The sequence below is a fragment of the Ruditapes philippinarum genome, unplaced genomic scaffold, assembly GCF_026571515.1.
Source record: "Ruditapes philippinarum isolate M1 unplaced genomic scaffold, ASM2657151v2 ctg13976_1_1_1_1, whole genome shotgun sequence".
Classification (NCBI taxonomy): Eukaryota; Metazoa; Mollusca; class Bivalvia; order Venerida; family Veneridae; genus Ruditapes; species Ruditapes philippinarum.
Genome location: NW_026853792.1, coordinates 1 through 16,134, shown reverse-complemented (window position 1 = coordinate 16,134; position 16,134 = coordinate 1). Strand labels below are relative to the sequence as shown.

General features: G+C 33.0%; 1 protein-coding gene and 1 long non-coding RNA gene across 2 annotated transcripts; one reads left to right on the top strand and one right to left on the bottom strand.

Moving 5' to 3' along the window:
* Positions 1-2,083: 2,083 nt before the first annotated feature.
* On the top strand, positions 2,084-10,644 carry LOC132737900 (metal cation symporter ZIP14-like). The gene is made up of 8 exons (XM_060725273.1): positions 2,084-2,522; positions 3,567-3,741; positions 4,337-4,506; positions 5,297-5,425; positions 5,861-6,026; positions 6,562-6,729; positions 7,887-8,074; positions 9,919-10,644. Exons 1-8 carry the CDS (start codon positions 2,226-2,228, stop codon positions 10,066-10,068), a joined length of 1,443 nt encoding a protein of 480 aa, XP_060581256.1. The 5' UTR covers positions 2,084-2,225; the 3' UTR covers positions 10,069-10,644.
* A 3,292-nt stretch (positions 10,645-13,936) lies between these two features.
* On the bottom strand, positions 13,937-16,122 carry LOC132737899 (uncharacterized). Its single transcript, XR_009626795.1, has 3 exons — positions 15,964-16,122; positions 14,361-14,471; positions 13,937-14,017 (listed from the first exon to the last, which is right to left on the bottom strand). It is a non-coding gene; the product is annotated as an uncharacterized LOC132737899 (long non-coding RNA).
* Between the last annotated feature and the right edge of the window lie 12 nt (positions 16,123-16,134).

Sequence of the window (16,134 nt, the reverse complement as noted above, 5' to 3'; positions counted from 1 at the left end):
CAATTTATAAAGTCATGACAAAGCCAAATGATAAAATACCTGTATAAATGCACGTTTACAGTGATTACTTGATATAATGCACGGGTGCTTTAACCGGAGCCATGGATTGAACACAGTGACCATGGATTCGAGCCTTTCATGTGACACGCTCTGTTTCTTCGATAGACGCTAAGAAAGCGGACTTGTAAGTGACTAATATGTGTGGGCATACACTGATATGTTTGCATAAAAGGGACACCGCTAAGCTCTTTGGCATGACGGAACTATAAATATTTTTTTCTAAGACTTGTGTACAATTTGATGGAGGTCTGGATCAATAACGGCACCTCATCCCATTTTTGCAGACTAATCATTTTTATTGTGCAAATGACCCAAAAATGAAAATCGTTGCAACGCTTTTCACTTAAATCGGACTATGACTTACACTATCGATTTTCAATTTAATTCTAAGCACATTTCTTTATTATGATTTGCAGATTTTTCATTTTTAAGTGTTTGTTTTACTTGATCTATGTAAGAATGCTAGATTTTATGTTTTAGACCTTTTGACCTCAGTGGAACTCCTTTAACTCATTAATGCATCAATGAAAAGGCATATAATTCAACACTATGGTGGCTGGTTTGGTACGCTTTTGTGCGTCTAGTTGGCGCTGGCGACAACACGACCAACCGCCAAACGGCGCGTTGTCGGACTTTCGTCTTGTCGTCCTGGTGATAGCGACAACACGACCAACCGCCAAACGGCGCGTTGTCGGGACTTTCGTCTTGTCGTCCTGGCGCTAGCGACAACACGACCAACCGCCAAACGGCGTGTTGTCGGACTTTAGTCTTGTCGTCCTGGTGCTAGCGACAACACGACCAACCGCCAAACTGCGCGTTGTCGGACTTTCGTCTTGTCGTTCTGGCGCTAGCGACAACACGCTAGAGACAAGACGACAGTGCGACAACGCGCCGTTTGGCGCTTTGTTCTGTTGTCGCTAGCGCCAACGCGACGCACAAAGGCGTACCAATTCAGCCACCATACAACACATATGTCGTGTATTGAACATTCTTTGTAGACGTGACATTGTTAAATATTAAGGTCACTGTTTCAAATTAAGGTAGCACATTAAATTCCAAATTATGTTCACGTTGTTCTGTTTAATTTATTGGGTGTCACAATCTTGAAAAAGACGCCTTAAAGCGACACCCATGTATCAACTTTCCCTTGATGGTGTTTATTAAAGCTGCATGCCTCCAGATTAGCCGAAATATCTCAAGAGAGTCAAATTTGAGAAAAATGGACACAGATTTTGAGAAAAGCAAAAAGATGAAAGTATTACTTTACATATTGTATGCGATTAATGACTGATTTTGCGGATTTTATCACCATAATACCGCGTGACTAACGCAATAAGGACTATTTTTGCATTTTATTGTTTATTGTATTATCGTCGTCTTCGACATCATAATTATCATCATTATTGTTGTTATAATAATAATGCAATAATAATAATGATAATAATAATAATAATGTTATTATTATTATTATTATTATTATTATTATTATTATTATTATTATTATTATTATTATTAATTATTCTTCTTCTTCTTCTTCTTATTATTATTACTATTATTATTATTATTATTGTTGATTATTATTAATTTTCTTCTTCTTCTTCTTCTTCTTCTTCTTCTTCTTCTTCTTCTTCTTCTTCTTCTTCTTCTTATTATTATTATTATTCTTTAATTATTATTACTTCAGGTATTTGTAAATCATCATCATCGTTGTCGTTGTCAATTACAATGTAGTGGTTGGTCACGTTTTTCGTACTCAATTCAAACGAATCAATCTCATCATTTCAAGAAGAAATAAAATAACTTATTTATAGAAAACGTCAGCATTATTGAGACAATAAATTCTGCGCCGCCTGTAAGAGGGTAGCTTAAGAGTCTATATTCTCATGTAAATATTGAGTCTATATTCTTATGTAAATCAATGATGCTTAATTCAATGACACAAATGTGTGCATGTAAAGTGTATATATGAATCTCATATGATACTGATATATTCATGCCCGTACATTAATTAAAATCTTCTTTACAATAAAGTGTAGTTAAGTTGTAGCATGCAAACTGTTTAATCATGTCAAATTAAATCTTATATTGTATATCTTTTATTAACGGTCGCTCAGTCTCTTATAGGAGTAATAGTGGATGGATTGTAATTTAAGTTTATTTCAAAAATGTTGAGAATAACATATTATCGGACAATTTTAAATTACGTAATAATAATTTCTTTGACGTCACCACTATGTTATTCAAGACTGATAGATAATGTTAATTCAGCTATTGTTTCAAATATTCGCGATGATTTCGTGAACAACACCGGGGGACAAAATGGCGTTATCGGGGCGTTTATCGGGGATTTTACCACAATGCATCGTACTGAAAGTAGTGCCAATCCCGCAGAAGACAAAATAATTACATCATGCGCGTCCCGCAAAAATCTGTCTACATGCAAACAGTCTATTAGAAAAGAAGTAAGTACATCACTTAATTTTAAAATTGATACCCCTTTTTTATTGAAAACGTCTTTTTTTGTACAATTAGTTACCCGATAAACCTATAACATCATTTTCTCTGTTTGGAATTTCTATCAACTAATTATACATCTATATAGATGATATCTAAAGCTAGTAAAGTATAAGTCGTTGCCACACATACATAGTTATCTTGTTGGGTGAACTAACATAATTTTTAAAGAATGATTAAGGCTCGAACCAACAATTGCTTATAAAAAGCTCCTATATACTCCCTTTTTATCGGCAAATTTTCTCGACATTGAACCATTTTGCTCATTAAAAAAGAAGATATTGAAAAGGATAGTTAGAACAAATAATTCATTGCTTGTAATCAGCCCCTATACACTCCCTTTTTCTCGGCGAATTTTCTCGACATTTAATCCTTTTGCTCATTATAAAAGAAGATATTCTAAATGATTGTTAGAACAAATAATCCCTTGCTTGACAAACATAATTCGGTAATTACCCTCTGTTCCCGCTTTCATGGCAAATTTTCTTGGCGTTTGACACTCTTTTTTTGCTCATTTGTAAAGCTCTTAATGATGAATAAGTAACGTTAGATTTATTTTGCTCAGTATCATATAAGGTAAAACAGGAAATACAGCTTTGCTTTTAGTAATGTATAATAATGAGGAGCTCCACTGAGGTGAAGAAAGACTAAAAACATGGAATTTTGAATAATCTATATCAAGTGAAGAACTTAAAATGGAAAAAATCTTCAAAAATCTTATGAAGAAATATGTACACAGAATTAAGTTTGTATTGATTTTTCTAAAATACAGAATATGGGAATGGTCACACGTTATTGGCCTAGAGTACACACATTTCGGAAAAAGGTATTTCTAATTCCGTCATGTAAAAACCTTCAGTGGAGTACCTTTTTATTAGACAGGATTTTACTTTTGAATAGGCAATATGTTTTAGGTCAAGGGGTCATTTGTTTCCTCTGTAAAACTATTTTGAAAATTGTCATAGATATTAGAAATATATTTTGTTTACCAGTGTCTGGATATAAATAGACTGCTTCAAAAATCTCTCGAAGAGTCAACCAATCAGACGCTATCTGACTGGTTCCCCTCATTGCTGTACAATATACACAACAGCGCGTGTTCAGATGACGAATCGTCCCCGGAACCAGAACATCATAGGGAAAAAAGCAGACCATCATCAGCTCAAGGTTCGGAATTTTCATTATCTTATTTCTTCAGAAATTGAATGTTCAAATAATCAGGACTAAATGAACAGTTTTAAAGGTTCTTGGTCTACCGATCATCAGATACGCATTATAAATTGGCCTACTTTTACAGAATTACTGCGCAAACATTACTACCTCGTGAAGCGAAAGAGTTCGTATAGTAGAAACGTGTTATTAACAAATAGACAGGCTTGTTGAAATGTCATATACTTTCTACCAGAACTTAAATGCAGACGAATGAACAAATGATGATAAAAATGTCTAAAACGTTATCTATCTACAAACAATTTTATGCATTAGAACTTAATTATGCTATAAAAGCGGATCCATTCATTATTGTTTTTATTGGAGCAAATGATATACAATGTAACTACATGTACATGTATGTGCCAAATTCACTCTCTTTCATTTTCTGAAAGCAGTACACAATTTATTGAATGTCTATAATAATGATATTGATAGCATTGTTTTAATACATGTGATACGTAGATATTATATTATAAAGTAACAGATTGCCAGCTCATCTGTACTTCAGTACTTTGATTCGTCTTGTGTTTCTGATGGTGTTTTATTTCAGCATGGGGGTATGGTATCGGATTTGTCACGGTGATTTGTTGCGTCTCGAATGTAGGTGGATTTATGGCCCCTTTTATGAAGAAGGACTTTTTTCAAAGGTTGTTGTTGTTTTGCGTGGCTTTGGCGGTCGGCACGTTGGCGGCAACCGGTTTCCTAGTGCTGATACCAGAGGTTTCTATATTATAGTAACACTTTCTGATCTTTGTCTGTTTGTAGAGTTGCAATAGCAACTTTTCGGCTTTTTCCGTCAGTCTTCGGCTATGATAATAGCCGAGGACGTTCACGATTGGTAGAGATGGGGAGGATTTGGGTATTAAATGTACGACAGGTGATGGGATTTGTTTATTGGAAACTGTGAAGAGTTGCTTTGGTTATAAGAAATTATTCATCAGAAATTATCATTGATTTGAGAAATGCAATAAAACCTCCGTATAACATGTCAACAGAATATTCATGTACCTGTAATAAGGACTAAATCTTGTCTATATTGTACATGCTTACACAGAAAAAATGCAACAACCACAAAGTCCAAAATCGCTATGTTATTTTACAAACATGGACATCGTAGACCACGTAGTGGTTTATTATAGCTAATTCGAAACTCAATTTCACGCATGCGCCGTAAGATCATCGTCTGCGCTTTTGGCTATTCAATATATATTTTACAATTTTTACAATAAATGATGAGTGGTTTTGTCTAGACTAAAAGATAGTCAAATACATTAAAGATATTTAACTTCGAAAGGGTCAACGATGAATGCTGTTTTTATTTTACAAATCTCTTTGGTTTCAGAAAGTTAGGATTGTAAAAAGTAAGCTCTTTATTTTCTGAGTGTCATGACTTTTAGATCTGATACCGAAACGTGATATATCAGCAATATATAAACAACACATAGACTTCTATTACATCATCTATTAAAACAATAACACAATTACTAACATATTGTTCGAACATTTTCAGTCAATGGAACTTACCGAAGAAGATTCACCAGTTCCTGACTATCATTTCAAAATGGCGACTGTCATGGGCGGAGTTTATTTCTTCTTCATCTCCGAAAGACTTCTTAAAATCTGGTTTTCTCGCCCAAAGGTATGAAATATTTGAAAGAAATAAAATAAATAAATAAATAAATAAAACAAAGTTTTTCGCACACTTTGCCTTTTTAAAAAAGAAAATCAATATGGAATAATATTGATTTCAACTTTTCGGCCTTTTCCGTCATAATTCGGAGCGGAGAATAAATGACTGGTTTCCGGTTCCATGTGATTATTAATATGATTTCTGCAATGGCGTTATATATATAAATAATAAGAACAAATATTTATTTTTCATTGATATTTTTGTCGACACTTTGAGTGATGGCATAACTGAATCTAAGTTTTTTTCTCGTCTTAGAAATAAATTATATTAACAGTTTTGATATCTTAATCATATTACATTATGCTCACATAATTCCAGTTTCATTAGAACATATTTTTGTCTCTAAATCAACACATTGTATTATTTTGTTTTTTTAACGATTAGAGAAAGAAGTCGAAGGATCCTTTTGAAATCGAAACTGAAATAACGATTGAAATACCAGTGAAAGAAAATGGCAACCATGGACACTCCCATTCTCTGGGAATTGTGGACAAAGAGGAGGAGCTAACTGTTCTTACCGGAAACGAAACCGACACACCTCTAAAGAAAGGTATGATAAGCTCCGTCTACAATAAATCAACTTGTTAAAACTCTATCTAAATTTTTCGTTTTTTTTTAATATTCGGCAAGTATTTATTTTTGAAACTGCCCAGTATCATCTTTGAGGAATATATTTTATGAACATCTGAAGTAAGTTTGTCAGCCAAGAAAATAAAACATGACCAGACAAGGTTGATATGCAATCTGTCCTGGTTCCATACTTTTGAAAATTGCAAAATATTATCTCATGAAGTTTTATTTAAACGTATTCTTGGTGGAAAAATAATCATAATACTTTCATTTATGACCCAAGTTCATTCAAAACTGAGCCTAAATATTTAAACTGTCTAAGTGACTCTTTTTCAATTTCCAATTTGAAATACACATTATCAAACGCAAGACTTGCATAGCTTTTAAGAATCGGGGATTGAATAAACAATAAAATTGTGATTGTTCCCAAGAATAGTAAGCAAAGTCATTTTCATACAAAATATAAATTCTTTTTTATTGCAACGTATGTATGATAACAATTAAGAAAATTTCAGAGAAACGGAAACGGAAACTGACGACGTTGGCGTTGATTATCCTCATTGGGGACGCTTTACATAATTTCGTGGATGGTATAGCCATTGGGGCAGCGTTTACGGAGAACACTTATCTAGGAATCAGTGTGTCACTTTCTGTAATATGCGAAGAACTTCCGCACGAATTAGGTAATTTTGAAACTTTCTACGCACAGCGATACGTTCAGAGTTGCGTACAGTGCTATGTATGCGTACAGTGCTACGTACACCTTAACGTATAGTGTAATGTACAATGCTATGTGCTGTAGTACTGCACAACGTAACGATCAAAGTTGCGTCCAGGGTTACCTACACATTATGTACAGTGTTATGTACAGTGTTATATCAAGTCATGACATTCTATATTTGTATATGGTATCTTAAAAAGCCATCGAGCTTACGGAACGTCGGTGATTGTACTCAAGGGCTGTTGTGCATGAAATAATGTACATAGGGGCGTCTAAAGCCTGCCTCCATCTGTTGGAAAGTCGTCATATGACCTATACTGTGTTGGTGGGACGTTTTATCCAATAAAAAAGACAAAAATACTGCACGCTTGACATGCCGATGTGTGCTTGTAGCGACAATTTTCATTGGATGATTATGAGGTATATATCATTAAGTATAATATCGTTGGACTTTTTATATATAAATTTGATGTTTTTTAATCAAAGAAAGAAACTTTGCAGTGCGATAAATCGTCATAAACACCTGTTTTTCGACAATAACCTTACAACTGTACTTGGTCATATAACCTGTCAAAATCTTTATAACTAACTATTATTTTATAAGTCCTATGGACATTTTTGGCATTTATATAACCCCTTACAAGATTTTTACAGGTTATATAATCCACGATAACTGATTTTATTTCAAACCACCTTTTATTAAGGATCCATGCTGTTCGCTTACAAACCCTACAACAAGTAGAGAAACTGATAGCGAACAGCATGGATCCTGATCAGAGTGCGCGGATGCGCAGGCTGGTCTGGATCCATGCTGGTCGCAAACCCATTATGTTGGTTTTGTCGTGACGCGGCTCATATGTCTGTGAGAATGGCATCTTGACATCTAAATTATTAGTTATAGAATATAACCTCTACAGAGAAACATCCTTTAGGTGAGAAAAAGTTTGGTTGCTAATGAGAGGTGGTTTCTTTACAAAGGTTAAGTATACTGTGAAGTTTGACTTTCGAAATATTTGAAAAAAAATTCGTTAAGAGGGAAATGTTGTATAGAGAGGGTCGCTCTACGGAGGTGGTACTGTAATTAGAATATTTTATAAATGTTTTATATTATTCAAACAGGTGATATTGCCATTCTGCTCAACTCGGGGTTAAACATGAGGCGGTCTTTGTGCTACAATTTCATGGCCGCTCTCACTTGCTATGTTGGACTTGTAATTGGTATCCTACTGGGTGAAAACACAAATGCAAACATGTGGATATTCGCGGTTGCTGGTGGAATGTTTGTTTACATAGCCCTTGTCGACATGGTATGGTAGTGGTTTTTACTTATTGCTTTGTTAAAAAGGTCCTTATAACGTTTCAATATAATTTGGTAATGTTTTTGTACTCATTGCATTATTAAAGGCATTTGGAGATTTCGATATCAAAACACAGAAATTGTGCTTCTAATTGTACACACAGCCAAGTCAGACTATAGTACACGGAAAAACACGTAAAGTGACGAATTATGTCGAACATTCACGAGTCTATGAATTAGTAAAACGACATATAAAACAGACCAACACATGCATTTGATTCAAAATTTAGGAGATTTTTCGCCTTAGATTTTAGAACATTCTTGTACGACATTGCACAGGTACAGTGCGAATGTCACTACGACCCAAATAGATGATTTTACAGAGCACCTGTTTTTACAGAGCACCTGTTTTTACAAAGTAAATGAACTTATAACTTTATTTGTAATACATTGTCGCAAGATAATGTATAATATTTTCCTTTTCTTATAAGCTCATATAAAACTGTTAAACAATATTCAGCGAAAAAGTAATTTTCTTGACGTCATTTCTTTACTGGCGTCATATTCGATGTCATTTAAAGAGTCAACATTCTAAAACACCATTATTCCCGTGCATGTATCGTATATTAAGCTCTTTGTTTGATAAGGAAATAGTTTGAAATGAGCACCACGAAATTAATAAATAGAATATTCAATGGAAGCGTGATGCTAGTTTTTGCTGTACGTTGGCTTAACAATATATTTTTTTCAATGAACGAATTAAATATGTTTTGTTAGTACACTTAAATAAGCTTACACGTGACAATGCATAAGCAATGAGAAATAGACCAGGCCATGAAAGTACGTTAATTTAATGTACCACCATAGACATTGAAAAAATGTTGACGTCAAAAGGTTCTTAAGGAACTAAAACCATTTTAATGACCAATATTACAAGAACTAGGTAGCTATTTTATATTTATTTGTCACCTTTGTGTTGATAAAGCTGACCTTATTTAAAGTATTGTTTCACTGTCTCTATCAAACATTGCCAAAGTCCAAAAATGAAGTTTTGATGACACAATAAAATTATGACGTGACCTAGTATGCTAAGTCTCTGAACTAAAGTTATTTTTGAAGCAATACAAATAGGTATTCATGGTATTTGTTAAAAATAAATAAATAAATAAACAAATAGTAAATAAATGAATAAATAAATAAATAAATAAATAAATAAATAAATAAATAAATAAATTAATTAATTAATTAATTAATTAATAAATTAATACATAAATAATAAACTAAGTTAATAAATAAATAAAATAATAGAATAGATAAATAATAAAATAAAATAAATAAATACATAAATAATAAAATAAAACAAATAAAATAAATAAATACATAAATAATAAAATAAATAAATAAGTAAGTAAATAAATAAATAGTTAATAAAAAATAAATAAATAAATTAGTTAAGCAGTAAATCAGTTTTAATGATGGGCATTTATTGGCAATTCAACATCGCTTCTGAGTCTTGCTGCTTAAAACCGCAAGCCTTCTGACACGAACAAACATGCTATGAACACTGCTATTACGGATTACATATTCATATTAAAAAATATAAACGAAAATAAAAAAAAGTCCCTTTCCATTTTTACATGCCTTTTAATAGAAAGAGAGAGATGCAAGTATGTAAAACTACATATAGTTTGGAGCAGAAGAAGTATTATTCATGACGTCATTTGGTATATTGCCGTCACAGTTGACGTCCTCGCTGCTCCCGAGGAATTTCCTCTTTTCAGAATTTTTGTGTAAAAAAGCGACTCGCGACGGATATTTTGTACTTATTTCTAAAGTATCTTCTTTTATTTAAAGGTTCCGGAAATGAGCGAGCAAATCCGACAAGTGGAAGAGCAAAATGAAAACCAAAAGTTTTCAGCGTTCCTTATACAGAATATAGGTCTGTTAACAGGCTTCGTGATAATAATGATGCTGGTGATGTACGGAGGAAATATAGAAGTCTAACTCCCGTTGAACGTCGACCAAAAGCAAGCATTAGCAAAGAAGCTTTATGCTTAAAACATAGTTGTTGTTTTAATTGTTGTTGTTGTTGTTGTTTTGTTACGTTGTTAAATTCCTTTCAATAAATTCAGTAACATAGTTATGTAAACATAAAAATTCATGAAAGGAATATTGGTGACCGATTTTGAATGCGAAAGCACGGTCATTTTAATAGTATGCTCGGGTTAACCTAGATACTAATGGGAAAAAACCCACACTTTCCTAGATAGAAAAGTTAATTATATGATCGATGTAATCAGATATTTTTATGTTTTATTTGACAGATATCTCAAGGTTTGCAAAAACCGGAGATAATAGTTAACTTAAAAACATGTTTCATTTTTTTCAGATTTTAGAATAAATTGTTATGCAGTTTATTTAGTCTTTTCGATTAAATATGGAATATTTCGGATTTTACGCACGAGGAACGTTAATATTTTCGAACGATATTTTAAATATGAAGATCGAAACCTTAGCTTACTGTAGGACCATGTTAAGCATCTCATGGTTTGAAATACAAATGAAACTCAGTATATATATTTTTGCTTGTTTGCTTTGTTATTTTTTTTTTGCGTGAAAGATAAACGAATTTAGCACAGAATTTGAGTTATCGTCATTTAAAGATCCTGTAACACATTTTTTATGGTTTTATATCATAAGTATAATGATCAACGGAAGATTAAATTAAGATTTATTAATATTGTAAGTTCCAAAAAGCATTATTTGTAAAGATATTACCGAATTTACAGTTTCATGTTAATAAAGGGAGGTAATAAGAAGTTTATTTTCGATAAAGTCTAAATCAAATTTTTCAATAAGAAATGAATGCATATATTTTAATGATTTATAATGTGAACAAATATTTGCAGTACATATTTAACATTTTTTCGATGTTTGAGATTTGTTTGAGAAGCATAATTATATACATATATAAAATTTCACTTAAGTGTGGTAACAACATTAATTACAACATACAGGATCTTTAAAGAAAAGATTTTGAATACTTGTAACAACCAATTACAAAGACTTTCGCAAAGAAAATGCTATGCCAGCTTATATTAGGTCCTACCTAAAGAAATACTAAACCATGCTAGATTCTGTTTCTTAGGTAACACTGAAGATCTTCAACAATAGAATTTCAATCTACGTATATAACATATTTCTTATACATTCTAAGTAGATAGATAAATAAAAAGAAATAAAAATATTTGAAAATATAGCATACATTAATAAGAGCACTTGAAACGGAAAAGAATACGAAATAGACAGTGAAGAAAACTTCTAAAAAACCTTAAAAGTCCATATATACTGAACCAAAAAAGAAACTTTCGCAAGGTATGTGCCAGTTGTTCAAGGGTACCACTTAGATGTACACACTTATATACATGTAGTAGCTTGTAAAACTCGTTTTGTTTGCAAAATCGGTCAGCTTGTCCGCGTATAAAAGCCCAATATGTTTATTCAACGTAAACATCGAGTTTCAAAAGGATTGAAAATCTGTACTAACATATCTACATTCAAACTTGGAGAAAGTTTCTTTTTTGTTTCAGTATAGTATATGATGTTTAGCGGATTTGAGTTTATCATTTGAATAGTCTCTAAGATTAAAAAAATCGCAAAAACCTACCTGATACAATTTTCCCTGTTTTATTGAAGCGCGTGAAAAAGACGACTACGCGAAAGCTGCGTAAACAAATGTATTTTGATTTTATATTCATCATTGCAGAGTAACTTATAACAATTATTGCAAAGTAATGATACTTTCAATCTAACTTAAGCTCGGATCTACTTATATCTTCCAGGTAGATCTGATAACCTTCGTATATGTTTCGCCTCCTTTATAATTCGGTCTTCCCGGGAAAGCTATTTTTAGCCATGCAACCAAATCGGTTTTTATTTGTTTGGGTCGTCAATGGTAGCGAAATTTCAGACCCTGATGTTCTTATTTGCAAATACCTAAAGTAGTCCAAACTCCTCGAAGCAGTTTCTTCCCTTCATATGTACATTAACGCCGAAAAATTAAGGGGAGATCACTGCGTAAAGATTGTCAAATGACAGGCGCTTTAATTTTCGTAACGAAAAAAAGTTCTCGATTGGTCGAAGATTTTCTAATATTGTGTTATTCTTATAGATATACATGCTTATATTCAGCTCCATGATTATTTACTTCAGTGTTAAACAACAGGTTTACCGTGAACAAAATATATCGAAATTAATAAGGGTTACAAACTCTAATTAAGAATAATATGGTATTCTTCAGGCTGTTATCTTATAGGTCCCCGTGGTCGAGGGGTTTACACGCTCGCTTTAGAAGCGAGAGATCCGGAGTTTAAAACCCAGTTCAGGCAACTCACGTTGTTTGTTTGTTTTTAATTGTTTAAGCCAAATAAACATTAAATTAAATATCAGTGTTGCAATTAGTCTTATAGCCAATTTACTATAGTTATAACACTGGAAACAGAATTCGGTGACACTTTACAAACAAATTGTTTTATAATCTCACAACCTTCACCTTTATGACATTCTGAGACCCAAACAAATTCAGCGCCTTCTGTGCTTTGATTATAAGGATAAGATAAAGTATCAAAATACCGTTATCCGTGGAAGTTGAACAAATTGTTGATTTTTGTTTTGAAGTTATTTTCAACAAATTAGATCTAATCAAGTTTTAATGAGCAAGATTGTTTTGCCAGTTTACTTGTCGACCATATGGACAACGCCATGTCTGTTCTCTTAGCTACTCAGTATTGGTTTTCAAAGGGTTAAAATAAGAAATCGCATTGCTTACAAAATAATGAAAGCTCGTCAATGATTGGTTGTTTGAAAGACCACGAGTCGCTGACTACCTATGGGTGCATGTCAGATCCTAATGCGTAGCGTTATTTAGGAGCTGTTTTTAATCAGATTGTGATTTAAATCGAGAAATATGCCATAAAGAACAAAACACAACATTTTTTGATGCGCACGCGTAATTAACAGACTACGATGTATGGTCATTGAATATGAGTCTCAATCTATTTTTATATAAGGGAAAGTCCAATTCAGTCAATGGATAAAATACTATACCAAGTGAATATGATTTTATAATCCGTTCTGTTGACTACAGATATATTTAGATCATAAAACAAAAGCGTTTATCAGGTTTTCATTGTAAAAGAAAGACAGAAATAAGAAGAAAAAAAGTATGAGCAAGTCGAATGGTAAAACAATCTCGAGGAATGTTTTCCAGCCCCCTCATATCAAACATTTATAGTAGAATCTCTTTAATTCTCAATAAAGTGGACAACAAAGCAGAAAATATACAATTCTTATTTCACCACGTTTTCTGCACATAGTTTTAATGATTTGTCATTTAAAAGGCTGCCGTGGTTATTTTGGTGACTCTAATACAGATACTCAGTTTTTCTTTCTCATACGATACGTTTAGAAGCCATCAACTTATGTGGATGTGATTTAAATCGTTATGATGTACACGTTTCTCATATTTGAATTAAAGTTACTGCAAAAGCGACCCATGTAGACAATTTTCTGGTCAAATGAGTACAAACAAAATCAACAAAAATATATAGCACATTATCCTTGTAATTATAACAGAAAAAAGTAACTGTGAGTGTTTCAATATGCATGTAAGATCGTCCTTTAGCAGAATCTCCTTCGGGGATTCCCCAGAAAGTACAAATATTGAGAATGATAACCGCTTAAATATAGAAAGAAGGACAACAAAATGGCGCCCGTTTCCTTGGCGCTATACTACTACCGCAAACCGACATATCCCTGATGTTAGCCAAGACGTTAAAAGTTTACAAAGTATAAATATATCTAAAATTATATAAGTTTAATATCTTTATTGTGTTTTTGACAAAATTCACTGAATACGAAAGCCTTGGTGTTGGATGTTCCGGATCATGTATCCCTGGAAAAGAGATGAAAAGACGAGTTATGAGTTATTGCTAACCAAACCTCCGAGCAGTAATTCTATTCTACCATTTTCATTATTTTCTATTACAACCGGTCTCTTTTCTTTTTATTTCATAATGTATTGTCAGTCACTGAGCCATGGCCAATGGAAAGGCCTTAAAACTAAAAAATGTCAGTTTTGTTATTTTGCGTAACAATGTTTTATAAGTTGAGATTTTATAATCATGCATTTTTTTAAGTTCGATAAATGTTCAATAACTATATATACTTGCCTTATCATACCGTTACAGCTATTATGGTATAATTTATATTTGTGAGATAACTCTATTTTGATTTACCATATCAATGCAGACGTTGGCATTTACAATGACCATCTATGCAATGTCTATCCCTCTCTCTACAGTGATTTCCAAACCAATAATCATTGCATTCACTTAAACTGGAACAGACTGAAAGAACAACAACAACATTGTTGTAAATTAATCATAACATTTACGTCTGGCTCATATTTTTTCTAAAAGCAATCCGTTGACAAATTTCAATTGTCCTGTTTCATTTCATTGCATTGTGGACATTACCGAGTGTTCATGGCCTTTTAACACAAATAATTGTCTTATCTTGTCGATCGCAAGTTCAAATTTTAAGGTAACCTTTTATCTTATACATATATCTTATCTTATTCCTACCAGATGCACTTATTTAAGACACATTGTACGTTATAAATGAATACGATTATTCCTCTGAAGGAAAGGAAACCATGTGTTTGTAATAACTATGATGCATTAACCCTTTACTTCATATAGACGTGTTTTGACGGCTTTTCGACCCTCTCCCCTTTTTGAGACCTCAAACAGTGGAGAAATGCTCTATTTAGGCCCCAAACACTGTTTTTCGTTTGAGAGATTTTGGTAAAAAAGTAACCACTTTTTCGGCGCCGATCCCCATCAAAAAGGTACATCAGGGGGTTGCCAGAAGGGGGATGTGCGCCCTTCTGTTTCGTGAGTTTGAAGGGGGCGGCAGCATCATCGCCAAGAAAATTTTGGACATGTGACAGGCTAAAAAAGGTCTCAGGTCGATTGTACGGTAACGTTTAACCAACGCTGAAAAGCCTCTAACTCTATCTCAATCTATTGAGAAGTTGCAGCACTTTGAAATCAGTTTTGATGAAAAAAAAAACACAATGCAAAATAGTGATTTTTAGCAATTTTGAGACGTCCCCCGTTGCCAATGTTACAGGAAATTTAAGATTGAGCATGGTGTTACAGAGGCTATGTTTCAATCAACATGTATGCCAAGTTTCATCAGTATTAAGCATTTAGGGCGAATATTTCGATCCGGACTGCAACACATGACAGATATTTTCAATCTAACATTTAAGCAATAAAAGGTATGAACGACTTATTTTCTAGTTATTATTGACATTACGGAAGAAGACTTGTTTTAGGTTGAAAGCTGTAGATTGTCACTTACTAGTTTCTTATTTCTTTTAATTTTAGACCTGTCTGAAAGAGAGATCAAAGCATCCAGCTTTTTAAATAAGGAAATCCATTAAATATCGACAATGTTAAACCAGTCTCTACGCGGGCTGCATTTTTACTGTAGCTGTTCAAATTCTTGTTGTTGCTTTTTCCCCATAAAATGTGCATCCTTTCCATACAACGAAGGCATTCTCTAATATTGCATACATGTACGAAATGTAAAATTATTATTGTTCGAATCGCTTAGTTTAAAGAGATTTCGCTCGGCACTTGTAATTATAAACCAAAACAATATAACTTAAGTTTTTAAGAAGAACGACTAGGGATGCAATTGTTACTTCTAAGCTAGAGTCACAAATATAAAAAAAGATCAAAATATAAAATACTAAATCGCCACTCTTGACTATATAATCGCCACTCTAGATTTTATGATAACAACATTTAATCACTACTATCAATATACCTGATGGATCCTGAGCTGGGTTACACGTGCAAATATTTGTGTCACATGTTGGTGTAAATCCGGCAGCACACGTGACATGTCCGCATGTTGTGGTGTCCGTACTGACACAGTCTTCTGCCGCAGCGATACCTAAATATGTAAACAAGTTTTGTTGAAGATATACTGTGCTCA

Excerpts from the sequence above, each read along its gene's own strand:
- LOC132737900 (XM_060725273.1), top strand. The coding sequence starts at position 2,226 with ATGTTGAGAATAACATATTATCGGACAATTTTAAATTACGTAATAATA. Across the intron at positions 2,523-3,566 it reads AACAGTCTATTAGAAAAGAA|TGTCTGGATATAAATAGACT; the intron begins GTAAGTACATCA and ends TTTGTTTACCAG. Across the intron at positions 4,507-5,296 it reads TCCTAGTGCTGATACCAGAG|TCAATGGAACTTACCGAAGA; the intron begins GTTTCTATATTA and ends GAACATTTTCAG.